The sequence below is a fragment of the Anarhichas minor genome, unplaced genomic scaffold (genome assembly GCF_050575085.1).
Source record: "Anarhichas minor isolate MPS153535 unplaced genomic scaffold, ASM5057508v1 ptg000073l, whole genome shotgun sequence".
Classification (NCBI taxonomy): Eukaryota; Metazoa; Chordata; class Actinopteri; order Perciformes; family Anarhichadidae; genus Anarhichas; species Anarhichas minor.
Window position 1 is genome coordinate 4850878 of NW_027466519.1, and position 27917 is coordinate 4878794.

General features: G+C 45.5%; 1 protein-coding gene across 1 annotated transcript; it reads left to right on the forward strand.

The window, feature by feature from the left end:
- Positions 1–64: 64 nt before the first annotated feature.
- Positions 65–27800, forward strand: dpysl2b (dihydropyrimidinase like 2b). The gene is made up of 14 exons (XM_076079871.1): positions 65–4320; positions 13576–13664; positions 14367–14551; positions 15960–16124; positions 16801–16862; positions 18037–18117; positions 18318–18386; positions 19333–19453; positions 20271–20427; positions 20555–20696; positions 21170–21340; positions 23681–23860; positions 23973–24138; positions 24741–27800. The coding sequence occupies exons 1-14, from the start codon at positions 4054–4056 to the stop codon at positions 24830–24832; spliced, it is 1947 nt and encodes a 648-aa protein (XP_075935986.1). The 5' UTR covers positions 65–4053; the 3' UTR covers positions 24833–27800.
- Positions 27801–27917: the final 117 nt, after the last annotated feature.

Genomic DNA, 27917 nt, shown 5'->3' on the forward strand with positions numbered 1-27917 from the left:
CCTTTCTCTCTGGGTGGGCGGGCGGGTGTACATGTTTGATTGACAGCACAATGCAAACAAACATGTAACTGTATTTTACAAGTCAAGAGCAGTCGTGTTGAGGTGTGAGGACGACAACATTTAGCATCTAAACTGAGCGACTTGTTCACTGTGCTACAGCTCACCGGCTAATTATCCATCTAGCAGTGGACTCTTCCTCTGTTGGATGTTGGTTTTGGTCGCTCATTTGTTCATTTAGTAAATTGTGGTCCGTTTGGAGTAAAATAGACCATAAAGCAGGGCATGCTTCAGTACGGGGCTGCCTTGTGATTGACAGGTCTCTACCCGAGGTTGCCCAGTCTGGGAGTTGTCCGTGCTTTCTTCTTAACTTTAACCCTTTCACAATGTGTTTTCAGTTCAGGAAAGTTAATCGTAACTTTTTGGTCGGCTAAAAAAAGTCCAATTCAGCGTTCGGTTGTGCTTAGCTCCACCATCGCGTTACTTCTAGTTGCATATTAAACAAGATGGCGACGGCCAAAAGGCTGAATTCGAGGCTTCAAAACGACAGTCCACGAACGAATGTGTGAAGCCCACTTCTTATTTATTGTCTATGGCAGCTGCCCCAGAGCCTCAAACAACCAGGGGCCCTGTAGTAAAGTCACAAAAGTGAATGCTGCTTCTATTCTCTTCTGTTTTATTCTATTCTCTCAAATCTTCACTTTTCTAGGCCTTGGCTTCTTTTGAAACATCAGCCCCGGCTTCATTGTGAACGCTGATTCATTTCAATTTCCTCCACGTTTGGATCTATTCTCCTGCAAATACCAGCAAATAATAAATTGTCTTCATTCAGATTGACAAACCGCTGTGTAAACTGAACTGGACAGAAGCAATAATCTAATCTAATAAGCAGCTCCACTTTGTTTTCATTGGGAGCGGCCCATTAGACTCCACTCATGCTGCTGATCTCACAATGTGTCCTACATCTGTTCCTGGATGCCAGGACCGTGCCCTTCCTGTGCAGAGACCAGACTCTCTCTCTCTCTGCCTCTTCCAACTGTATATCGGGCACGCTGCCAACTTTCCCCTCTAATCGTCAACCCCCCACCGCCCCGTCTCGGCGGGAGACCTTTGTTTTGCGGAGCTGTCTCAGCCTTTGGGCGTGGCTGCACCCTCAACATTTTTACTTTTCAGTATCCACCTCTGACATTCGGACATCAGACTGTTGGCTTCTCCTGCAGAGATGACCACCCACCCACCCACCCACACACACACACACACACACACACACACACACACACACACAAACCGGCCCTCACAGCCCCCTGGGAGAGGAAATAGCAGCAGCAAAGCAATTTGCTGCCCACCACGTTGTTATGGCAACTGTGTGGACATGGACTCAGTGCTGAAATGTTTTTAATGGACGTTTGTGCAGAAGAGCTTTTGTCTGCTGCTATGTGAGTCAGTATTAACATATTTGAAGCTGTTCCTGCCGGCTCTCATTGATCATCGTGCACCACTGATTTATTTCCACCACGAAGGCTCAACTGAAAATGTTATGTTCATTACAAACCATCATTAATACAGATACATATTTATCAAACGACAATCTATAACTTTTAATCCACATATGTAGGATATTATTAGTTGTCATGGCTCTTTTATATGTGACTTTAGTTATTACTTATAATATACACAAATGCAGCACTCCAATAAGAATGTATATAAGTAATAGCTAAAGTCACACACATATATATATAAAAAAGATACATTATTGCTTATGGGAACATTGTTGTGATATCCCTATGATGTTACTCTAATGTATTCTAAGGTACAAATAAATACGATAATCAGACTCCAGTAACAGTCAACCGACACATCCGCGTCAGATTTAATACTTTTCGATCCGGCCTATGATTGCATTGATAAAGTTCTCACCATGTCTGATGACTTGAAGGTCGTTACAAACAATGATTACAGGAGCGTTACAGTAGCAGTAAGAATGACAAGCCTTGAGAATGCTATCGCAATTGATTTGTGGCTGAGAACAGAGTTGTGTGCAGAAATTATTATGCATCTGGTATGCTTTTAACAAATGTTTCGGAGAATTTGGACTACTGATTTTCTGTTGTGAATCTGTGTCAGTAACTTAGCAATCTTATCTTTTATCTTCTTGGATGCAGAACATGTGATAGACTTTTACTAACCCCAAGTATGATAAATGTCCAGCTCGTGTTGCTGACATATTGATGGAGTTGAATGTGTATTTCTCATAGTAAAATATCAATGCAACCCATTACACTGGTAAAAGGGTTTAAAGAGGGGCAGCTTCCTGAATACATTGAATACATTGTATACTGTAGCCACAGTGTGGTATACTGTGTGGTGTATATAGTAAGTGACATTACTCTGCTATGCGACAGCAGAGAGTCAAAAGCATGAAAATAATTCGAACATTGTGGAGAGAAGAAATTCTGATGCTGGAAAAAGTGTCAAGTTTGCAAAGCCCGAAAACAGTTGACAAAGCAGATGTTTCCAGTGCAGGAGTTTGCTGAGGTATAGTCAATATAACAGTGGGCGTGTATTACTGGATATAGTAACAGATTCTATTTACTTTCAGTGGCCGTGCTTTTGGTTGTAAAACTCAAAATAAGGTGGAAATTAAACTAAGAATATGATGTTGAAATGATGGGCAGTCATGGCCCCAAACAGACTTGTATCCCCCTCTAGAGGAAGCCTGTCGGAACAGAGGTTTCCAGGCAAAATATTCCACTATATTATATTCTACCTAAAGGTCTGTTGACTACTACAGTGAGTACCCCAGCCATAAAGTTGGATGACTGACATGAAACAAATTTAAGAAAGAAAATAGTCAAAATAGAGCCAGAAATGCTGAGATATGTCTTTTAGTCCCCAATATATAGGGTCAATCTCCATAAACACTGGCTACAATTCCCATAATGCAACTTATAGGATAATTCAATGTGACTGTCCCTGCATCCGTTTTTCTTTCATGTCCAAGCTCAAACACAGATAACCCTGATGACGTCATCGGGGTTGATAAGCTCCCCCCTACACAACATGTCACTGTTACATGTCTTGGTTTAATGTTTACTCTTGGATATTACACTTTTTGTTTGAAAACTGCGCACTTTGCTACCATTTTTTTGCGGGTTGTTTTCTGTCCATCACACTCACCTGTCATCACTACATATAATCTGTTGATGATTCAGAGTCTTCTATACCTGTCCTATACCTGTCTCCCTCCAGCACCACACACGGCTGAGACAATCAGGCCGCGTGTGGTGCTGAAGGGACAGCTCCCTTCAATGCTGGACTGGGTGTGACTTTTGGGGGAGCTCTCCGTGGTGCTGAACGCATCTTGACCTTCAACTTTGTGCCAGAAACGCCCCTCTGAGACACACAATAGACACAGAGACCCAACTGTATGACATGCTTCACTTGTTCGATTACTCAGCTTTTGGACTCACTGACATCGAACAGGTTTGTAGCGTGGGACAATAAATGACCGATCACTTCCGGACGCTCGGGTCAGATGCGCTCCCGTCACCACCGGTCTGTGGACGAGTTCACACAGGCTACAGGTAATCCCTCATCCTCCTCCTCATAGCCCATTGGATCTTTAATAGAGTAGGTCTCTCTCTCATATGCTGAGACTCGTGAAATCGCACGAGCATATGCTGGAGGCTAGCAGGGCTAATCTAGACTCATGAGTAAGCAAATCAAAACGGTGTGCCGATCACAGACCGGGAGAACGGCGGAGGATTTTCTCACATCTTGCCCTGATATCTAAGAATATATCGCGGTGCATATCTCTCTCCCTACAGTGGGAGTGTTTTCACGGAGCAGTATAGCTGAACAGATCTTTTGTCACAGTGCGACCACCTGCGCGTGAATACCGGCAAAAAGGCGGTGGCTGTCCAAGTCCGCGGAGCTGAAAAAAAAAAAAAACAGAACAAGAAAAGAAAAAGAAGCAGCGGAGAGACTCTGAGCGTCTGTGCCGCTATACTTCCCCCCCAGAAACCTACACAGTCCCACACCCCCCACCTGCAAGACATGTCGACCGCCGGGGAAGTACCAGACTTCTTCAAGAGCATGGGCTCCGACAGCCCGTCCAGGCCCAGGCAGAAATTCTGTGGCGTGTTCTGCCCGGTGGAAGGCTCCTCGGACAGCAAGACGCTGGACTTTGGCGCTCTCTCGGGGTGCAGGGGCAAGAGTGACGGGCGAGTCATTGACCGGCAGACCGACATCTCCCAGCCGAGGAAGGTGGAGATCAGGGAGAGCACGGGGAAAGAAGCTCTACAGAACCTGGACGATAAAAGGGTAATTTTCTCTTATTTGTCCATGCTTATTGCGCATGTTTTTTTTTTGCGCCCCTCTTTCTCTTTTATTTTGTCTGTCTTTCTCTCCACCTTCTCCATCTTCGCACAAAACGGCGCCATTTACATTTAAAGGTATTTCAATTTACAGCCTCCAATAATTTGAGTTTGTGTAAGCTTGCAGTTCAATGTATGCTAGACAACTTGCCCCGACTACATTTCCCAGAAGGCAATGCGATGCAACGGAGTCGATGGAGGGGCCCACCATGCAGAGCAACCAGAGGGAGTGGCTCCTGTTAGTTGAAGCTTGTGTTGATTTTGCTACACAGTGCAGCTGATGGTACAACACTTGTACTGTTCATGAACTGTCCTTGAGCAAAACGCCTATTGGAGGTCTGAATGAGAAAAATCAGAGAAAACCTGGTTCTGAATGGGACACAGATGATGTTGTGTGGTTGCTGCATTATTGTGCTCGTGCATTAAGTTATTCTCCACCAGCGTTGAGGGTGTGGGCCTGATGGACAAGAGATGGCAGCTTTGACTTGCATGACTTGGAAGAAAAATCCGTCAACTTTTTCTGCTGCTGGTTCAAACTCACCATCCAGCTTCTGCTGCTGGGTGGTGAACCGTGGTGCTGACATTACCAGCGCTTCTTTTACTTAATACTCAGCACTCAGGGTGCTGTTAAGAGCTTCATATAGTGTTGCCGAGCCTCATGTTACATATTGATTGGAAGCATTAGCCATGCATACTGCTCTTTACCTCCTCTCTCTTAAATCTCTTTAACTCTTATACGTGTAGTAGTTCGCTCTGCTCTTCTCTGATGAACGAATATATTTGAAATTAATTGATTTGTTCTTGCAGATTATTGATAAGACGGACACAATAAAACGATGGGATGTTTAAAGGCAAGCCTACATCTTAGCATCCGGCTTGATCATCACATCAGCAGACTGCAGTGGTGGAAAGTAACTGAGTACATTTACTCAACTGTACTTACAGTACAATGGTAATTTACTTGAGTATTTACATTTCTACTCCACTTCTTGTCAGATGCAAATATTGCACTTTCTTACTCCACATTTATTGAGGAATTAGTTACTTTGCAGATTCAGATTCATAATACAAAATATAATCAACAACTCATTTATGAAATAATTATAATGAAATATCGGACATTATTGATCCCATGGTAAAATTCAAAAGCTGCTGCACCTGTATATAAAGATATTAAACACATTAAATAATTAAACATCTTTACACATTAACGCATCACTATAAATATTTATGACGCTTAAACTTTCACACTTTTCTACAAAGATATATATATATATATATATATATACATTAAAAAAGAATATTAAGTAGTACTGAGTTGGCAGAGTGGTGCAGTGGTTATCACTGCAGCCTCAGTTAGAAAGTTTGTGTGTTCGATCCCCGGTCTTTCTGTGTCATAAACAGACTGTATATAAGAGGGTGTAGCTGACCAGCTGAAAGCAGAAAAAGAATAAAATATTGAATGAAAGATCTTCTTCCACCACTGACAGACGGAAAAGCTCCATATTCTAAATAAAGATTGAACTTTGGATAATGCCTCAGACTTTTGCAGCCTTTTTAAAATAAAACCCTTATAGCGAGTCTGTGGCTCTTTAAATTAAAGTCATGTTATTTAAAAAGAAGAAACAACACTTCCTCTCTCTTATAAATGAAAAGTTGAATACATAAGAAATAAAAATGCATTTTCTCAATTAGATAAAACCAAGGGGTTAGCTGTCGCAGCTTCACTTGGCTGGTGGTCAGCTCATACTAACAAACTGTCTGTTGCTCTATAACTGCTGAGTCAGTTTACTGAATCTTCTCTACTAATGTTCTATGAGCAAAGAAAGAAGTAAGCAGACGTCCATATTCCCACATTAAAAAGAAAAAAAACATTGCAGTTGTCCACAATTCTTCAAACCCCATCGTGTCCTATATGTGCTGTCTCCTCTGGTCCCAACAAGTGTCCCTTCCTGTCTCTAGTCACATCTTAAAACTATCTTTGGACTTAAAAAAAAATCACCAATAAGTAGTGATTCAAGAAAATGGCTGAAACGAGCTCATCAGAGCTAGAAACAGGTGAAGTGGTCTGAGCACCGACTGAGATTTGATTCATTCTCATAAAAAACAGGTTTTTAAAACGCAACACATGAAGAAGAGTCAAGATGGCTGCTGGCTGCTCCTTCATCTGTTCAGCTGGTGCACTCCCTGCCTTCACTAATCCGAAGGAGAGCAAATTGATGGCATTAGTGGCTCTTTCCTGTCAATGGAGCAGGGCGAGGCTCTGCGCATGCTCCGTGGTGCCCTTTCATTGGGACGAGGCTCGCGAGCGGTCCCTCCCCTCCCCTCTCTCTCGTCTCACTCCGTCTGGGAAGGAAAAAAAAAAAGAAGGTTTGGTGCATCGGCGGAGACCGGGCGGCTGCCAGGACGCGATCCGGAGTTGAGAGACAACTTTCTTTCCATCTGTGGCCTTCCGAGGATCAGCTGAGTTCTCCTCCTTCTTCTGCTTCATCGTTTCAACCACGCGAGCACCGGTAATCCGTAACATCCCGTCGCATTGATTGCGGTCCAAGGCGCAGCGCGAGACGAACCACCGGCGAACATGTCTGGCTACCAGGGAAAGAAGAACATCCCCCGCATCACAGTGAGTGTTTTGTGTGTGTGTGTGCTTTTTTCATTAACGTCGAAGTAGCTGAGAGTGTAAGCTCTCGGGTGTCCCGGTCGGGTGGGCCTGCTGCTGCGGATGGTGTGCGCGCCGCGCCGGGTGCAGGATGTCACCGGCATGGTGCCGCTCCCCTCGATTACAACCGGAGCTCGGAGCTGCTGAAGGGCACGGCCGCTGGGATGCTTTTTTGCAGACGCCCCCCGGTTTATTTTTGATGATGAAATCTGCTTCACGGAAACTGAAACCGCACGTTAGGATCGATTATTCAATGTGGCCGCCGATAGCGTGGTGGTGGTGGTGGTGGGGCTGGAAAATGTCTTCTTTTTTTTTGCAGCATCTTTTGCGACAATTGCTCGGCTCCGTCTGCTGAATAAAATGCTCATAAAATATATCACCGCTGCGGATTCACGCTCGTGTCTGCCGGTCTCTCTCCGGGGTATTCATGACAGTGGAGCTTTTCACGCCGGTGGTCTTTGTTACGCTGGGGCTCTGGGAGCCGGCTATCTGTGCGCACCCACTGGTGAGGCCGATGCTTCCCCTGCTGTAATCTCTCCTTCTCACTGTGGCACATTGGTGGATGTTTCTGTGGGCCAGGTTATTTCCCTGAATTCATAGCGGTATCGCAGGGATGGCTGGTGGTGGTTCAATGGAAAGTAGAGAATAGGGGAGGGGGGCGGATCCTATTTCCTTCCATGTTTCTCTCTCTCAGTTGTGTAACGAAGATGAAGGGGAAGATGCACGTGCAGGCTGAGTCGATCATGGAGGAGGAGTAGTGAAATGACTGGGCTGAATTATTAAAGGTGGGTCCGAACATGCAGAACAAAAGCCACATGGGGGGGAGATGTGCGTCTCATTGTGGGCTCTCGATACCAGTATGAGTCGATGCTTTGGTGCAGATACTAAATGAATCACTTGGTTTATACTCTAACCAGGAGGGAGGGGGGGGGGGGCGAAGTCCTTTTGATCAAATCAAATCCCCTTACCACAATAATCAGGACATTGGCATGATGAGGGTGGGGTGGTGGCTGCTAGGAGGGACGACGGGCCTTTTTAAAAGCGTCCATTCCCAGGGGCCCATCGTCTGCTGTATGCTCTATTAGCAGAGGCCCTAACCTGGCCGGACGCCAGACAGTGCAGCCAAGGTGACCACCGCCAATGTGTCCCCGCTCATGCACATGTTCCGAAGTTGGAATCGTTGTACTGCAAAGATGCACGCGAACGTCTCTGTGGAGCCGCGCGGAGAGGGGTGTTGTGGGTAACTGTATCTCCAAAGGTGTCCCAAAGGCACTCTTAGTCAGATAGTCTTAGTCTATACATGCTGCTAGGAGAAGAAACACAAACTGACATTTGTCTAATTACATGCAAAATAGTGGAGAAGATTAATCTCACCTTTTATGTTCCACTCGTTAACTTTAAGCTTAAATGTATTGCTTATATTGATTGTTTGTAAAGACAGAGGACGTTGAGACGACTCGTCTTACTAGTTACTAGCTGATATCATGGCGTCCTCAGAGAACACAGCAGCCAGCCTCTCAGGTGAATCATTGTCCTCCTGGACTCTCTTGCAGAGTGCTTGCAGCTAGTTGGCGGAGAGCTCAGAGGATTAGTAAAGGTTCTAGTCCCAGTAGTGATTAAGTCAGACCTAAATGGATCCAAAGCCTATTCCTGAACAGTGCATGGAAGAAAAAGAAGGTCAGTGGCAGAATTCCAAATGTTGTTTTTTTTCCTTCTCTCTCTTAAGAGCCGAGCATTGATGAATGTGTTGCGTGAGACTGCGGCCCGCTGAACAGGGGAGTCCCTTAGTGCACTTTGTGGACGTCGTGTTTCCAGCCGGTCCCGGCTCAGAACCACCTGCGTCACCACTGGGCTTCTCCGAGAGTGAAGAAGTGGATGAAGCTTGTTAAACCAGACAGAGAGCGGAGAGGAAATGAGGTTGAAGCTAAATAGGAAAGGCTGCAGCAGTGACAAAGGAACCCTGTGTGTTCGTGGCCAATCAAATATCAGTTTTCATCATAATGCTGAATTTGAACGTCTCCTCCATCCATCCTCAATCATTAGGGGTGGAGCGTCCTGGTTTGTCTAGGACAGATGGAGTCGGGTCAGCGTCGCGGGCAGAGACGTACTTAAGGCGGATCTCATCAAATATGAATGAACCTCCACAAGTTCACCACCTGGGTTTAGCATACAGCTAAACAGTGCAAAGTAGTGCAAATACTAAGGTTTTTTTTAGGGTTTGGTCTTTTAAAATGTAAATAAATTGCCCATTGCTAGTTCCAGAGCACAGCAGGATAAATATAAATAACCTAATCGATCGATAGATTATCAAAACTGGTGTCAATTGGCAGATCGTTTCAGCACAAGAGTCGAGCCAAAGTCATTTTTGCCCCAAGTAAGTGCAGCATAAAGAGAAGGATATGCATATAGGTGAAAACAAAGCCAGCGTTTCAGTGCAGTACATGCAGCTCTACCGTCCACGTTAACGGAAGGTAAAAATAGACTGCGGCTATAAGGAGACGGTCCCGGATTACAGGCCCTGGGACTACAATCCTCAGCTGATGAGAGATCACCAGGCGGTCTGCTAGCGTACCTGTAGTACAGCAGCAGTTGTCCCCGGTGGCAGCACATTGCTCAGCAGCCCGCTGTCTGCTCTCACATCACACACAGCGGGCTGCTCTCCAGATCACACACACACACACACACACACACACACACACACACACACACACACACACACACACACACACACACACACACACACACACACCAGCTCAATGGGACTCTGAATTCACCCATTCATTTGTTTTTATTAATCGGCACCTGAACAGAGGAGAATACTGTCGAGTAGAATCTGTAACGGCATCGCGGTGCCTCCAGCTGCACTATGTTCCCGATTAAACTGCACAAAGAGGTCAATGAGGGTGATGATGGTTGTTTCAGTTGAAGAGATAATTAATGTGAGTATTTCGTTGTCAAAGAGAGAATTCAAGTGAAATATCATAGAGGGAAATTTAGGCACGTTATCAACGTCTTGAAGAGAATTCAAGACATTTTTTTTTTTGTCAGGCAAAGACAGCATTTATGTGAATATCTTATCATCTAAGACAACTTAAGCTTTTTAAGTGAAGTTCATCTCAAGAGAATTTCAAAGTGAATAATTCAGTGAAAGACGGACTCGAATGAATGAGTCCAGTTTCTGTGAGAAGTCGTGCAGGTGCTTCATCCTCTGAATTCTATGAAACGAAGGACATACTCTATCAATACAAATCTCCGAATATCACTTTAAGAATCACACACACACACACACACACACACACACACACACACACAAATCACTGTCATTTTCCAAGGTGTTCAGTTACACATTTATCCCTCTGGGAATTTGTCTTTGTTGTTCCTGTTGAGCTGGTTATTTTGAAGCAGCAGGTCTTATTAAAGGTCAGTGTGTGTTTTTAAAGCAGTGGTCTGAACATGCACTCGGATGATTCTGGTAGCTGCCTTTTTGAGTAATCCAGGACACTCGTAAATCAACGTGCTGACTGTCTGACCTGGCAGCGTTTCTCCACCTGACTTCACAAATGTTCCCCGGATAGTTTCCAGTCGGACAACAACACAACACGCCGCGTTGCCGGGTTACGGCTCGACACTGGCAGACCTTTCCACAGCAGCCGAGTGGATTTCATCCTGATATCGTGAAAGTTTTTGTCCCCTGTTGAGGGTTCTAGCTTTCACCTGTGTGGCTTTGTTTATACAAAACACATGTTTAATGATCATATCTTAAAGATTGGAGCCTGGAGGAGGGCGGGCTCCTGTTAGCTGTAGCAACTAGCATTCAGCCAGCATGAATGCCACTGCTCTTCATGGCACTACCCGCCCTGTGCAGCATTTCAAGCGCAACAACAGCCAGGATGTTAAAGTTATTGCCTTAAACCAAAAAAATAAGCAGTGAATGATTAAACACTGTGCAAGTAGCTTCACAGAAGTGGTTTTTCTCAAGTCATGCTAGACCAATTCTATGTTTGTGCTATGACATTAGCATTAGCGGGGTAGTGTGGCATGAAAACACAGCGGCCCAGCAACAGTGCGCCCATTGAGCTTCATCCACATCCTGTTTGTGAGCTTGTGAGCGGTTCCCATGAGGGAAAGGTCACTGTCATGTTTGGCTCCGAGCCAGTACAATCAGACACACTCTCTCTCTCCCAGCCCCTGTGCGCTCCAAAACAATCAGAGGATTATACAGTCTAGTTTCAGGGAGAGGCATTGTTCTGCAAATTCTTTTTTTTCCCCCGTCTTTTTTCTGCGTTCGGCAGCTGAAGCTAAAGGACAAAAAGAAAAGACCTCTTTAGTGAGACTCTCAAACTATCTGCCTCTCAAAACCCCCAAAACGAGCCCATCACTATGGATCCAAAATGAGTAATTGCTTCTGCAAAGACGGTTTTGCTGAGCAGCTTCGTGTCCGTGTGAAAATATGAGCGTCGACTCGAGAGCCGAGGTCTCTTGGCGAGCTCCACTAAGCACTGGGATCGTGGCAGTCGGTCGTGACGAGGCTCATGATGTAACGACATATTTCAGAGCCAAGTTGTCGCGGTTTGAAAAGCGTTGCCAGCGTTGGGCTGGCGCGAGGCCTGCCGCTCTGCCATAGATCCAAGATCACCACGTGATGTGTTCACGTCAGTTCCATCAGCGGTGTCGGAGCGTCACCACGCCTTTCAGTTGACCACTGCTCAGTGTTTTCCAGACCTGCTGCAGTCAGCAGGCGTGTGTGTGTGTGTGTGTGTGTGTGTGTGTACTGTTGGGTTGTGCACTGTTTGTGTGCATGTCTTCCTCCCTTTATTCAAAAGTGCTCGGCAGCCAAAGAAGTTAAAGAAGAGTTTCTTTCCAAAAGCAAAGAGGATATGTCTTAATCAAACTTGTACGCCATTCATGATTTAAAAAAGATACACTTTGTTGATCAGCGTTTTCAAAAACATTGAAACATTTAAGCACAAACTGGTTCCTACAAATACACCTAGAGTTGTTTTTTTGTTTCATAAACAGATGTTTCTGAGCTTTGGATGGATATGATTTATACATATCTATTCGCATGATGTATTTGAATCCTTGTGTGGCTCCAGAGGGAGCTACGTATGTGAAGTCTGATATGTTTCCTAAAGTGTCAAGGACCGAACACCAGAAGTTTAAAAAAAAGGAAACAAAAATCTGGGGGTGTGCAGTGCGGAGAAAGAAGTGAGCTCGCCAGACCACTGCACCTCTGACTGAACTGTTGGCGGTCAAGTTGCATTGTGGGTAATGTAGGCCCCAGGTTTTGACAAGGAAGAAGAATGCTGGGAATAAAATAAAAAATAGCTCTTCTTCAGCTGCATCCATCATTAGTCGGACAGTGTTGTGTTCTTCAAAGATTACTTTTGCAGCTAAAAATGATTTTCATTATTGATTAATCCGTCAGAAAAATAGTGAAATATCACAATTTCCTAGAGCCCAATGGTGAGAACTCCCCCCCCTAGATTTAGTTTGATCTGTGGCCGAGCAGCCTGATCGGGAGTCTCGAAAGTATCCTGTAATATTTGACAAAGCGGAGTCCTGCGGTGCTCAGCTGTGTGTGCTGGTTCACATGCAGGGCGGGGTCCCAGACCGGGAGCCTTTGCAGAGTGGCAGCAGTTGTGTTTCGGGGCCAGAGCTGCTGGCCGGCTCGGAACAGAGCAGCCTTTGTTAGCCGGGGGATGCTGGAGGCCTTGTGACCAGAGCTGCCACTCCCTTTTTGGACAGAGCGACTCCAGGGAGGAACGGTGGTAAGGGGGCTCAGAGTGGGAGCCTGTGGAGGTGGCAGACCCCCCCCTGCAGAGAAACACAAGTGGCACAGCAGCAGGCGTGGAGGCGTGGATGATTGATTACACAGTCTGTGCCCTGATTGGTTCTCACGTGTCCGTTCCCGTGAGCCACATGAAGGGGACGGAGGAGTGTGTCTGGAGGGCGGGCTCCTGTCCTCATTGTTGCACCAGTGAATACTTTACACCCCTCATTCTGTCGCTCAAGCAGAGCGGGGATGAAGAATCACTCATAGTCATCGTTCAAACATCCACGCAGAAACCCGGAGCGGATCCAAACATCACAGCTCTGCTCTGTGTCTGCGCCCCCCCCTCTCTCCCTCCCTCCACCCATTGGATTAGTAGTAAGACTGGGTTTATGGGTATCTGTGTGTGGAGATGAAGAGAGCCAGTATCTGCACAGCCATGTGTTCCTTATCAGAATGCATCCTAAAAAAAAAGGCTAAGCAAAGCCTGCTATATAAATTCGGCAGGTTTGGCGTGTTTATTTTTTATTGTGGCATTTCTGAAAATGCCTTTCATCAAATGCACTCAATCCAGCATGAAATGGAGCCAAAATCAGATACTCGCTGCTCATAAAGGGTATTTTTATAGGCGTCTATAAAACCCCAGACCGTGTTCTGGTCTGCAGTGTCTGGTTCCTATACAGCTCGACGTGAGCTTTTCCCCACAAACTATTTAATGCAGCGCTTACGTGTAATGTGCGGCGACTGAATCCTTTTTATTTGTTTTCCAGAGTGACCGTCTCCTCATCAAAGGAGGGAAGATTGTGAACGATGACCAGTCCTTCTGCGCTGACGTCTATATGGAGGATGGAGTCATCAAGTGAGTTTACTGGGATTTATTTTCTTACGCTGCTGAGAGAAAAACCCACAGCTCATCACCTCTACAAAGTGATAATGGATCTCTGTGTCTCTCTTTTTAGTACAATTGTAACAAAATAAAATCTGGCACATTTACATGATGGAAGTGCTCATGTGTTAATTCATGTGCATTGCACCTTCTTAAAGGGACAGTGTGTAGGATTTGGTGGCCTCCAGTGTTGAGGTTGCAGATTACAACCAACTGAATACTCCTCCGCTCACCCCTCCCCTTCCAAGACTACGGCAACGTGAGCTGCAGAGTTCAAAACAGTGGTGACGCCGTTGGCCTCGCTCAGAGGCTTTTACCAGAATAACAATGCATACGGTACCGCTATTTTGCCCTCTGCTGCTCACATTACCTCAGTTTGACGGAGAACTACAGCGAAAGGCTCTCTGGAGCCAGCGTTTAGTTTGTCCGTTCTGGGCTGCCGTAGAAAACATGGCGGTGCAACATGGTGGACTCTGTGACTCCTGCTCCCTATGTAGATATGAAGGGCTCATTCTAAACACAATATATATTATACTCTGATGAAAACATAGTTATGAGAACTGTATACCATTATTGCTATTAGATCATGTGAAGTGTTTATAACAGATGTGAAGCTGTAATTTGTGTAATTTCCTTGTTTTTTCATTTCTCCGTTTTGTGCGTTCTTGTCAACAGACAAATCGGGGAGAATCTCATCGTGCCCGGCGGGGTGAAAACCATCGACGCCCACGGCCGCATGTTGATGCCGGGCGGCATCGACGTGCACACGCGCTTCCAGATGCCCGATCGAGGCATGGTGTCCGCCGACGACTTCTACCAGGGCACCAAGGCTGCGCTGGGCGGAGGCACCACCATGATCAGTGAGTAAGATCTGGGCCTTAATACCTCGGTCTCCTTCCGGGTCCTTCCTGTGAGGGAATCAAAGCTGACCGAGGTGTCTGCAGAGCGTCTTTCCCTCTGCAGTGGCTCTTCACTCCCCGTTTGGGCTTTAATTGAACACGTCTTAACGAGACCAGGAAGTGTGCCAAGCCTGTTCATGACCGAGCCAAAATGTAAAACTGTCCATCTGCTCCGAGGACTCTGAGCACTCAGTTCACACTCAGCCAGGAAGACAGTTGATTTCCCTTTGGACACATTCTGATTCTAGTTTTTTACACACCTCTGTGGATGCTTTTCTTAATATACTGTAGGCTTCTCATTCTTGGTTTTATTTTCGTTTACATAAAGTTTAATATAGATCTCTGGCCTGTTTTTTCCCTTGAATTGTTTGGCAGAAACTCTGACTTATTTTTCCAAACACAGGATTATCAGTATTCGTGCACAATTTAGCATTTATTAGCATATTAATTGTTTTTTCTTCCTTTTATTAATATCCTTTAGCACTTTTTTTTGTTAAGCCCTCGAACTATTTCAGCCTACAGTTGCTGGGGTTCGGTTCTGATCCATTTTTTTTACTAGATGTTAGTTATATACTGTCGGTCCCCTACTAGGCTTCGATAAAATAGAGCTAACGTCATGTGTAAAAAGATAACACAAGTAGACGGACCCCCCCCCCCCCCCCCGCTGACTCAGCAGCTGAACTCTCCTCTCCCTCGCCTGGGAACAAACACTCCCAGGCGACTTGTGTGTCGTTGGCACCTCGGGGCGAAACGCTGACTGCTGCAGGTCTGGAGCTGGGAGGTAATGCACGGCTGCCTGCTGACTGGAATGTCAGTGGAGGGCGAACGTCACGAGGGAACAGACGTGACCGCACCACAGACGCTGAGGATTTTGACTCGGATTGAGATTTCATGCTTCAGATGAACGCGTTTACAATCTGCTCTGCAAACATTGAGATTAAACTGCCAGACTTCAGTATATCATCATATCTTATACTATAATATTGTTTGAATCATTCTTTCCTGACTGCACTGAAGGACCACACATCAGTAGATGTGAGCCGTTTTATTCACTCATTTGGGTCTGAAAGCTCAAAAACCATCTTGAGCCCATATATTGGAAGTTTGACTCTGTGTGGTAGAAACCATGAGCAGATGGAGCACATGCCGGTTTTGTATTTGGAGCTCTGGTTCGTACAGAGACGGGAGTCCTGAATCTGGTAATCCTCAAAGATCAGTGACACGGTCACTTGAGACAAAATCTGGAACGTATTTGTCCGCCAGGTGTGAACTACAATCTGTCTGGACACAGGTGATATGACAACTGGGTCTGAGAGTCATTGTGTCCCCGTGTGTGTGTGTGTGTGTGTGTGTGTGTGTGTGTTCCCAGTCGACCACGTGGTTCCCGAGCCTGGCGTCAGCCTCATCACGGCCTTCGAGCAGTGGCGCGAATGGGCCGACAGCAAGTCCTGCTGCGACTACTCGCTGCACGTCGACATCACCGAGTGGCACAAGGGCATCCAGGAAGACATGGAGGCGCTGGTGAAGGATCACGGTACGGGCCACGCCCCAACTTATTCCATCAAGTCACCCTGTGTCACAGAAGGGGCTGCACGGTTATATACCATTTCATGTCCCGATCATTCATTGATTTTAGGAGCAACATTTCCTGCAAATTAACAAATTCTTGCATCAAACAAGACTTAAAATAATGTTCTTCTTCAACTGAATTCAGTACATTTTCATTTTAATATATCTATATTAATAATATGTATATATATATATATTAATATACTGCAGCCACAACATTCAGGAATGTTTTTCACAGGCTGCCGCGTGAAGCCGAAACATCTGGATCGCCCCTGGTTAGTTTAGGAGGCGCTTGATTTGATATGCAGCAGAGTTTTCTGTGAGCAGAGCACGCATTATAAAAAAACCAAACGTCACAGTCGATCACGTTCATTTAATCGTGGGAAGCCAAAATCGTGATGGCGGATTTAATATTGGAATAATTGTGCAGCTCTAGTGCACAATTAACCAAATACCACACTGTCTCTGTTTGTAGAAATGTTACACTTTACTCAACCTCTTGTAACACCCAGGATGTATTTGTTTCTGATAAGTGTCTCTGTTATCACACTTTCACACTCCGAGTGGTCTGAGATGTTCTTCTGTGTCAGTCCTCCGTTCCCCTCCTGGTTTTCACGCTGACATCTTGTCTTTTCTTTTAGGCGTCAACTCTTTCCTGGTCTACCTGGCTTATAAGGATGTTTTCCAGCTAAGTGACGCTCAGGTTGGGCTTCCTCTCTTCTCCCTGTCTCTTCTTTCTTCTTTCATGCCGTGTGTTGCCGAGAAACTGAAGACTATAATGCGTTTTCTCACATTTTCAGAGATGATGCATGCTATGTCAAAGGTCAAAGGAGAATCGGATATGATATGTTGGATTACTATGAAACCTGGAGGGAGCTCGGCATGCTGTGGCGCTGTATTCTGTTAACAATGACACTGATTGGCCTTGTTGAGATGCAGCCTCTTCCTACACTGAATCTAATTAAACCGGAATTATCCTTCAACACAAAATTCGCTGCCGCGCACGAATCCCAATCTGATTACAGTCGATCCTAATTGCCATCAGTGTTGCATGAAATATGAGATGCGAGCCACGGACAAAGATGATGCTGTTTACAGGAGAAGCAACGGTTGGTTTAACTAAAACCAGTCAGTCTGCCAACAAGGTAGCCTTCATCCTGCAGTGAGAGTTACAGTGCGAGTCTGTTTGTCTGGGCGTCATCTCGTAGCAACTGTTTCTCTTATGAGACTGAATGGATAATAAAAAAAAAAACAGTTCCTCGTCCAAGTCTCTCTCTCCGACTCGTGGTTAAAATGTTTTGGAAACAGATCAGCGTCGGCCTTTTCTGCACCTGTGCGAGGAAGGAGTTTTCTCTCTCAGGTCAAACTTTGACGGCTCTGTACTGTTGCATTTGTTTTTTTTTGCCGTCCGGGAAGGTGACGACTCACCGAACACGCCGGATTTCCCCACAGTCTGTGAAGTTATCGCTTAACGAACAAGCAGAGAGCGTGACGGACAAACTCGGGGTCCGTGTTTCATTTCAGCGCTAAAGTATGCACATTGGTAAAATACTTGACTAAGAAAATCCCTATCCCTCAAGAAGAAAACACACCATACATGCTTTCTCGTGAAATAGCCATGGGCCATACTCTCATGTCTATCCAACGGGTCAAATAGTAATCCATGTAGCGGTAACACTCCATGGACTCGTGTGCTTGTGGCTTGTATTGTGTACCTTGTGGATATGGTTTTGTGACCGCTGATCGTCAATTGATCTCATGTATGTGTAAATAAATGATTTATTCATCCATCATGGCGTGCATTAGTGAACACACGGTGAAGAGGTGATTGCATTTGTGCGTCAGAGATCATACCTGTGTCCCGCTCTTTGCTGCAGGTGTACGAGGTGTTCAGTGTGATCCGCGATCTGGGAGCCATCGCCCAGGTTCACGCTGAGAATGGAGACATCATAGCCGAGGTACGCCGCTCCACTCCAGTACGAGAGCCGGGATCTGGCGCGTCCAGATGCGGGATTTTCTGATGTTAAATGGAACATTTTGCCATTGTCGCCATCACTGCCAAGGCTGGTCGTGACTCAACATCTTCCATTTTTAACGGTGGTTTGTTTGTGTCTGTCTATCTGTCTGTGTGTGTGTGTATGTGTGTGTGTGTGTGTAGGAGCAACACAGGATCCTGGAGCAGGGGATCACTGGGCCTGAGGGACACGTGTTAAGCCGGCCCGAGGAGGTAAGACAGAGTTTCAGCCCACTGGACACCGACTGACCGACCTGTCTGGGTCTTTGGGGCGAAAAGCTGGTTTGGCTTCGGGAAGCGAGTTCACCTCCGTCTTGTATTTGCAGAAGTCCCTTTTTTTTGCTCTGCAAGCGGTTTTGACCTTTCCAACCTCCACGGCGGTCGGTGTTTCGTTGTTTGACAGTGTTACATTGAAGCCGTGGGCGTTTGGCTGCCTCGGGAGATACTTGCACAGCCTCATCAGATTCACCTTCACGGGCTTCACGTAGTAACCCCACAGGTGTTACAGATAGCAGCACGTCCTCTCCATAAATCATTGTCGTTCACCGTGAACATCCAGATGTGGGAACAGAGTAGAGTATGACTTATGGCAGCTGTTTTTATTGCTAAAACTTCTGTTTTTCTCCTTAAAAAACTCCCTTTAATCGTATTCCTAAGGCAAGGGCAGACAAAACGTCCTCTGTGGCGATTACAAGCTTCATTTAAGGTAAAGCACTGAGTGATCTCTCACTGCCCTGCGGGAATTGCTTCGGCAATGCCGTTGCTGCTCCGATGACTCAAATCTTGATTGTAATTCAAACTGTTATTTTTGTAGTGATTTGTAGAATGGTTATTAAAAACCTCAGACAGAAGGAGAAAAGAGAGAAAAATGTAAAAAAATAAGCCGGTCTGATCCAAAAGAAGACGAGATGAAGAGTCCGCAGTGTTCTCTCCTCTTGGAACACTTTGTTGGTGTTAAGTCATTGAAATATCGCAATCCTAGCACCTCACTTGTCAAAATAGACTGCCAAGGCATTAGCGTTGGTGCCAAATCCCCCATAAATCTACGTTACGATCATATGAAATGGGGAAATGATGGACCTTTTAGTGTTCAGTAGTGGAGTGTGGGAGAAGAGAGAGAGTCACCCCACCGCTTTCTGTTGTCCCGTCTCTTCTCCAGGTGGAGGCGGAGGCTGTGAACCGCTCTGTGACTGTGGCCAATCAGACCAACTGCCCTCTCTATATCACGAAGGTGATGAGCAAGAGTGCTGCTGATGTCATCGCCCAGGCCAGGAAGAAGGGTGAGACTCTAACACATTCTCTAAATACAATCGATCTCAAGATTTAAAAAAAAAAACACACAAGACTCCTTTGACGAAAACAGTAACTTTACTTCACACAACACATAAGTTGCTGCCTCGATCTGTTTGTGTGATTATGTTGTTGTGTTACTCTGGTGAGTCCGAGCCCACCCTTTAAAACACCAAAGGTGGTTCAATTATTGATTTTATCAAGTTTTTTTTATCAGGTTATTACAAACTGAAGAAACTTATTATTATTATATTCCATTTTCTTTTGCCAATAGATCCCCTAAATGCTTCACACCGGCCCTTTTAAACTGATATTTTTAGGCGGCTACAATAAGTCTTGCTTCTGCCCCTGTCCCGTACATTGATTGTCTTTCGTGCTAGTACCCGTGTCTGTTTCTCCAAACTGGAGGCGTGTCGACTGCCATCTACTGTAATACACTCTCTGTGGATAATCGCCTCATACAAACCCACTTCACTTTAAAAAATCTGAACCATCCCTTTAATGTCTTTTTGTTTCCAAAACTAGAAACTGGAGAGATGAGTGTTTAAACAAAACCACAGTCCGCTACCACTGAGACAAATACTTCATTTATTTTATTTAGGTTTTGGACTAGAATACCCATACTTACTTGAGATTACTTCAGCTCCAATCGAGTATATTCATGCAGTCGTTTTTCCAGAAAACACAGATAGTAAAACAGACACAAACTAGTACAAACGGGAACCACTGCAACGGTCCACATGACGTGCGTGAAACAAACTCCAGGAGCGTAGTATCTGGAGGTATAATTGGGATCGGACTTTTCAGGCACCGTGGTCTACGGAGAGCCGATCACCGCAAGCCTGGGAACAGACGGTTCTCACTATTGGAGCAAGAACTGGGCCAAGGCAGCCGCCTACGTCACCTCCCCTCCCCTGAGCCCCGACCCCACCACACCAGACTATCTCAACTCCCTGCTCTCCTGGTAAGAGGAAGACTCAAGCTGGGGACACACGGTGAAAGATATCTTTATGTCCAATTGGATTGTACATTTTGTCAACAATGAACACAATATTCCCTCTTTCCTCCTCCTCTTCACACCTTCTGCGTAGTGGTGACCTGCAGGTGACAGGAAGCGCCCACTGTCCCTTCAACACCGCCCAGCGTGCCGTGGGCAAAGACGACTTCAGCTTGATCCCCGAAGGCGTCCATGGTACCGAGGAGAGGATGTCTATCATCTGGGACAAGTGTGTGGTATGTATGGCGAGCTAGGGGCGGGACATATGGATACATATCACATTATATGTAACCGTATACAGTTATATCTATAGGTATCATGATATATTACATTTTCTTTCAAATCAATTGATTTAATGCCTAAAATAACCTGATAAATGTCACGTCAGCATGTTAGCATTCTCACTCTGAGCATGTTAGCGTGCTAACATTTACCTGATGCTAATGTATACACTTACATACATGCATATAAAGTATAGAGACGTGATGCACCAGTAGCAGAACAAAGGGAAACATGTAACAAAAAAAAACATGCACACATAGAGAATGCACATCCATAACAACACACATAAGCACACACTAAAGTCCACATTGAGACAGAATGATTGAATAAAAAAAAAAAAAGGGATGGCACAGAGAATATCAGGACAAACTGGAGTAGGAGAGTGACCCCCTGTGCTGTTCTCAATCTCGCCTCCGCTTCGCTTCAGGTGACCGGTAAGATGGACGAAAACCAGTTTGTGGCGGTGACCAGCACCAACGCCGCCAAGATCTTCAACCTGTACCCCCGCAAGGGTCGCATCGCCGTGGGTTCGGACGCCGACCTGGTGCTGTGGGACCCAGACGTCACGAAGATCATCTCTGCCAAGAGCCACAACTCGGTACCAGCTTCACGCATTACTTCATAGCGGATCATGGGAGAGGGGAGGCGTCTCAACGTCAAATGTTAAAGCCTCCATGTGTGTAGTTTCCATGTATGTGATTGATGTTTGTCACATTGTTTTTTCAAATTTCAAATTCTACACATGGTGGCTTTAAGATCCTGTTGAAGGGTACTCGAGTTACTGTTGTTGTGAATGCAGACGGTAAAAGCTCTAACAATGAGTGAAATGAAAATATTAATAACTTCACTTATTTAGCACCTTTTATCTCAAACTGCTTCATAGAACATCATTTAAATGAGGAAAAAGGTTCAGCAGAATACTAGAGAATTAACAACAATACTAAATAAAATGTTTTCTATAAATCACAAGTTAATATCCACACATTTAAGACCATGCAGTTGAAATATGTCCATCTTATCACATCATTTCTGTCTATAACCGAGTCTTGAAAACTTAATTTAGACACGTGAAAACGATTTGGTTTCTAGTAATGAAATGTGTCTTTAAAGAGATAAGAAACAGGCCGGATGTTGAACAAAAATACACAGAAGGAAAGACCTGGCTTTGAGCTCGGGTTTGTTTATATTGAAACAGGAAAGGGGTCCTTCTGGAACAGCTGCCACAGAGTTGGAATCTTGCTGTTTAAAATATCCTTGTATGCTGCAGAAACTAAGGGGCCTGAACTAGCCGCACACCACTAGGTACAAAACGTTTGTGAACAGGGGTTTCCACATACTTCTGCCATATAGTGTAAACATGGCAGTTAACATTACTCCAAATTAAAAAGAGTGTTTTTTAAAAGCACCAAGTGAGCGAGTGATTCCACATGAAATACATCCCCTAAAAATATAAAACTCTACTGTGTGATAATGATTAATGATGAGAATAATTCAGTTAATGTAATTGGTGGCATTGATGTCAGAGCGACTGCTTCATTAGTCCGCTCGCTCTGTTTGGCCGTCTCACGGTTGAACAGGGTGTGGGCCTCACACAGCGTCACGGGAGTGATGTCATCCCTAAAATCTGCCAGAGAACTGGAACACATCGTGTGTGTGTGTGTGTGTGTGTGCGTGTGCGTGTGTGTGTGAGACACGAGAGACGAGAGACAGAGCTGTGTATGTTCTTGGACTCTTATTTGCTTAAAAACACGTCATGTTCTTCGGTTTCTTTTTTTATTCCGCTTGGTCAGAAATATGACGGAACTACTGTTCATGGGAGAAACTGCTCATTTGGAGTGTGTGTGTGTGTGTGTGTGTGTGTCTGCCATGACCTCATCTCTGGTAGCTTTTAGGAAAGAGCAGTCATACAGCAGCTTCCACCCCCCCCCCCCTGTTCTCTCTCTCACACACACACACACACACACACACACACACACACACACACACACACACACACACACAATCCACACAGGCGACCCTGTTTCTTCTTCCTCTTCGTCCTCCTCTGACCTTAAACCTGAGGCCTCTGTACCACATCAGTGGTAGGATTAGCTTTGCTCTCTGTATTAGCATTAGCAGCCAGAGGGGACACTTTCATCTCTGCGTGAGTTAAATCAGTTAAGCTCCTTACACAAATGCACTTCAATCCATAAACATCCCGCTGATTTTACACGCTGGCGTTGTGTGCGAACGCAACCCGCCCTGGCATGTCTCCAGAGAAAGACTTTCATAAATCTGTGAATTCTAGCAGCAACATTCCAAGATAAGGTTACATCATCCTTATGATGGGGGGGGGGGGGGTAGCTGGAGAACATGAATCACAGTGTCTCTGCCCTGAAGGTATCTCTGTGATGATTCGATATATCTAGTAGGAGGAACGAGCAGCTGTGCCTCAAATAGTTTCTGGTAACTAAATAAATAAATAGTCTAGTAATAGTAATAAATTAATATTTAAAGGACGTAATTGTGTATCACGAATTCTCGACACGCTTCAATTAAACATTACCATTCTGTCCTGTCAATTCAAGAACGTTTTTGCCGTGTTCACAAAAATCCAGCCAAGAGAATAAACCTCCTTTCAACTGCAAAATCATTAAAAAAAAGAATCCATAATTTAGAACCCTTCTGTTCTGTGTCGTCCTCCTTTTCCAACTGACTGCTGTTAAACATGAGTGAGTTTACAGCTGGAGACGTAAGTCAGAAACAGAAAGCCTGAGATGAATAATAAACCTTTCCATCAAGAAATAACGTCACGCATTGTGTGCCAGAGCCTCGATTTACTCTTGAAAACAGGGGGATTGATTTACTTATATTTGCATGTATTTGCGGACGTATTGACAGACGTTCATACCTCACCTCCCTTTCTTTTTTTTTTTTTCCTTTTTGCTTCCCTCCGCAGACTGTGGAGTACAACATCTTTGAGGGCATGGAGGTGCGCGGCGGGCCTCTGGTGGTGATCAGCCAGGGCAAGATCGTCTTGGAGGAAGGGAACCTCCACACCACTGAGGGCTCGGGACGCTTCGTGGCCCGCAAACCCTTCCCCGACTACGTCTACAAGAGGATAAAAGCTCGCAGCAGGGTACGTTCTGCTGGCGTCTGCGTTACGCGCCTGCATACCCGTTAAGAGGATGGGATGTTTCTCCTTCATTCTAGCTGACGTGAGTGTCTGTGTCTTCTTTCCTAAAATGCAGCTGGCTGAGCTGAGGGGCGTGCCCAGAGGACTGTACGACGGGCCGGTCTGCGAGGTGTCGGTCACCCCCAAAACCATGACTCCCTCCTCCTCCGCCAAGACCTCGCCTGCCAAGCAGCCCAACCAGCCCGTCCGTAACCTGCACCAGTCTGGTTTCAGCCTATCCGGTGAGTGCAGACGTAGCGCCAACTTCTGACGAAAACTACGCCGTGCATAGCCTAGTTTATACACATTAAAGGGATGCTCTGATCTCGATGCACAGAAACAAACGATTCATTTCTCTGCATGCAGTGTGATCGTCTGCCAAACGGTGAGCTTTTATTATCACTGTTTGATTAGATGATTTAAATGGAGCTACGGTCACCAATCACAATAGTTGTTAAGACCCAGAGAAAGTGTTATTTAACATTTGTTAGCAGTTTTATAGATGTTTTCTTCTATGGGGGCGGACTGTGTGGAAAATGTTTTTGGGGTCCCAGTGGATCATTTTGTTGCAGTACCACAGTTGGCCACTGGGTCAAATTACACTACGGATGGGAAGTAGCTCTGTTTATACCATGCACTGTATACAAGACGTGGTTTTCTTACAGTACTAGTAGATAACCTAGCCAGGAAAATTAGCCATCGTCTTTTGCGTGATGCTTACCCTTCCGGGCTGTTGTGGTCCCTCGAGATCAAACTCATACATCCGTGATCTGAGTAGAGTAGACGTTTTTAAAGTGCAGAGTCCATAATAGTTCTAGCCAACTTTCCATTCTGGTTGTCACAGGCGCTCAGGCTGACGACAACATTCCTCGCCGGAACACCCAGCGCATCGTGGCGCCACCGGGCGGCAGGGCCAACATCACCAACCTGGGTTAGAGCCGTCCCCGTCCCCGTCCCCGTCCCCCCCCCCCACGGGCCGCTAAGGAGGAAACGAAAGAGATCGGAGGACGGACGGTCGACGGGAGCTGAGGGGTCGAGAGAACCACTCCACGACGCCGGGAGCTGAAAACCCATCGCAGCACCTGACCGGGCCCATCTGTCAGCCTCAATCTCCCACCTCCTCCTTCGCTGGCTTTCACGGGCCCACTCTCCCCCCCCCCCTCCGATCCTAGAGGACACCGTTAGAAACGACAACAAGAAAAAAGGTCTGCCTCATATGATGACAAAAGAGAAAAAAAATGAAAACACTCATTTGAGCACTTTTGACTGCATTATTTCATTTTTTTTTTTTTACACTGTATTTTCTCCCTGCCATGTGTCCTTTTGATGTTTGATTGACTGTTGTTTTAATAGAGGGGTCAAGTGAGACTAAACTGAATTAACACCGCTAAGAGAAGAGGAACATTTTCATGCAGGATGTGCATTGTGTTTCCACTCTTCCCTTGTCATTTGGGAGAGGAGTCTGAATGGCGCACCGGTACAAAGACCAGTATTGTTTTGATCTTTTCTTGCTTTCCTTGGACAGACCAAACAGTAGCTTTGTTTGGAATCTGAACAGTCTTACAGTTCATTCAGCCGACACGCTGTCGACTTATTTGTGATTTGTATTATTATCGTTGCACTTCTGTTGCTTCACTTTACACTGCATCCCCACCCGTCACAACATCAATACCCAATTGATTATTAGCCAGGAGGACGGCCTTAAGGTTTGAACACGGCGATCTTTCTATTATAGGCTCTGGCTGCACTGACTCATCTCATGTTTTCCCACCTGTGGCTTTGTGTAGGAACACAAGTAGAAAACCATATTCCACATTTGGCAGCTGCCTTAGAGCTTTTTTTTTTTTTTTTTTTTTAGCTGAGGACAGCTCCTCAGCTAAGGCAGGTAGTAAATGGAGGATGATGATAAGTGGGAGAACGGAGGGAAAGATCTCGGGAGGAAAGAGAAAGTTGTACTCGCTTGTCGCTTCAGACGCAACCTTTCCTTTCGGTCTCTCAATGTCGTCCTGTTGAGCGAACCTTCAGAGAATCCTAACCGTCCATGGAGGTTTTGATTAACAGCCGTTGAGGCTCCTGATCCCCGTCCATCACCATCCAGAGCATTTGCATACAGAATGTTTCTCCTCCTCAAAATGTGACTGTTTTATACTCATCAAACCCCTCTTTTCTTTTCTACTCTTGATGTGCCTGAACCCACAGAAGTTGTACTGATAGTTTTTTTTCTTCTTCTTCCTGTTTTGTTATTCTTATTGAAGGTTAGTGAAGGATGTAAGATAAAGAGGAAAAAAAAAGAAAGATGTAAGATAGCCAGGATAAAACCGATTCTAAGGTGCCAGATTTTGTGCTTTCACGGGGCCCGCCCTTGTCGGCGGAGCCCCCGTAAAGACGGAAAAACGTTCGATATCGAGAAATGTTCTAATGTTTTAGGGTTTTTAACTTTGTCGTCAAACTGCTTTTTAGTGTCATTCTGTAACTAGGCGCCTGAGGGCCGAGCACTTTTGATTTACGCTTGAAAGTAGACGAGCTGATGTACTTCTGACTAGTGTGCGGTGTTGATGTGTGGGGGATGTACACCACTTCTTTACTGGTGTGGACGTGACTTTGCTCCGGGCTGTGCTGAGCTCTCGACGTTCCTTATTTATTTTTTTGTTGCATGATCTGGTTTTCATTTAGCCAAGCGACTGGTTTCCTGTGTTGGTCCTTATGCCAACAAGGTCTTGGAAACCAGTCACCATCTCTCTCTGCAGACCCTTTTTCTTCCCAGTGACTCAACACAGAGCAACAAGCTCACCCTGGCTCCGCGCCAGGGACCAGTTCAATACATGTGGATCAAGACCAGTCTCTGCTTTAGACTGGTTTTGCATTCTTTAGACTAATCTGATGAAGACCTTCTCCTGAATTAATGTCCTACTAGTCGCTATAGCAGCGCATAAATAGCTTGTGTCACTCACACGCATACATATATGATGTGCGTGTATATATACACGAACTACACCAACTCTGTTTGTGCTTTCAACCCTAGTTTTCCAGGCTTCCTCTCATCTAACTGGAAGCCTACAGAAGGCAAGGTCAGCGTTACGGATGGTATGTGTGTTTTTTTTGTTTTATTTTTCAAGGATCCAAAGCGGGGGGAATGAAGCTCGTGTCTGAAGCCATCAAAGATGAGACATGATAGGAATCTCCACGGCAACTTGTGCATCACACAACGAGGTTTCTGTAAGTCAGGAAGTAGGAATAAGACCCCGTGTGTCTGACTGCTGTTGCCTCTTTTCCTTTTTTTAATCCTCCTAATTAATGAGAACACTAAAAACACTTAAAATGAGAAACACTCCTAACACTCTCTTCTTCTAGCTCTACACTATGTCACTTCCTGCTCCACTACTTCGGTGGGACGAAGAGACACTTCTAGAGCGTAGCTCTTGTGAGAGTAACAGCACGCTCCTTGTATTTTTCTATTTTCTGCGTCACTCCTTCCTTTCAGCTTGTCTTTATCCGTCTTTTTCCTCTTTTCATTCCTTCCCTCCTTCCCTCCCTCCCTTCCTGGCTCCGTCGTTGTTTCTGGCTGTTGCCGAGGCGACAGACCCCTCCGCTCTCACACGGGGCTCTGCTTTTTTGTTTGTCATGGCAACGCTTGTCAGATCGGAGGTTGCTCGTAGCAACTCGTCTCCTGACCTGGTGCTACTAGAACAGCTCTGCACACACACACACACGTTTTTATAATTATTCCGGGACAGTTCTGCACCATTTCTACATAATCCGGTGCCGAGTTGCGTGGAATCCAGATTCCCCTGCTGCTTAAAAACAGAAATCTTATTCATTGAAAGCACACACACAACAAACGGCCGTTGCTGTGATGCAGCACCCATGGCCTGAAAGAATTGACTTGGACATTAAAAACCGTCTGTCAATGCTGGCACCCCCCCCCCCCCCCCCCCCCCCCCCCCCCGGTCACACACACACACTGAAACACAACTATACTCTTTAATGCTCTGTCAGCTTGGATGCTTTTTCTATGCCATAT

Excerpts from the sequence above, each read along its gene's own strand:
- dpysl2b (XM_076079871.1), top strand. The coding sequence starts at position 4,054 with ATGTCGACCGCCGGGGAAGTACCAGACTTCTTCAAGAGCATGGGCTCC. Across the intron at positions 13,665-14,366 it reads ATGGAGGATGGAGTCATCAA|ACAAATCGGGGAGAATCTCA; the intron begins GTGAGTTTACTG and ends TCTTGTCAACAG. Across the intron at positions 19,454-20,270 it reads CGCCCAGGCCAGGAAGAAGG|GCACCGTGGTCTACGGAGAG; the intron begins GTGAGACTCTAA and ends CGGACTTTTCAG.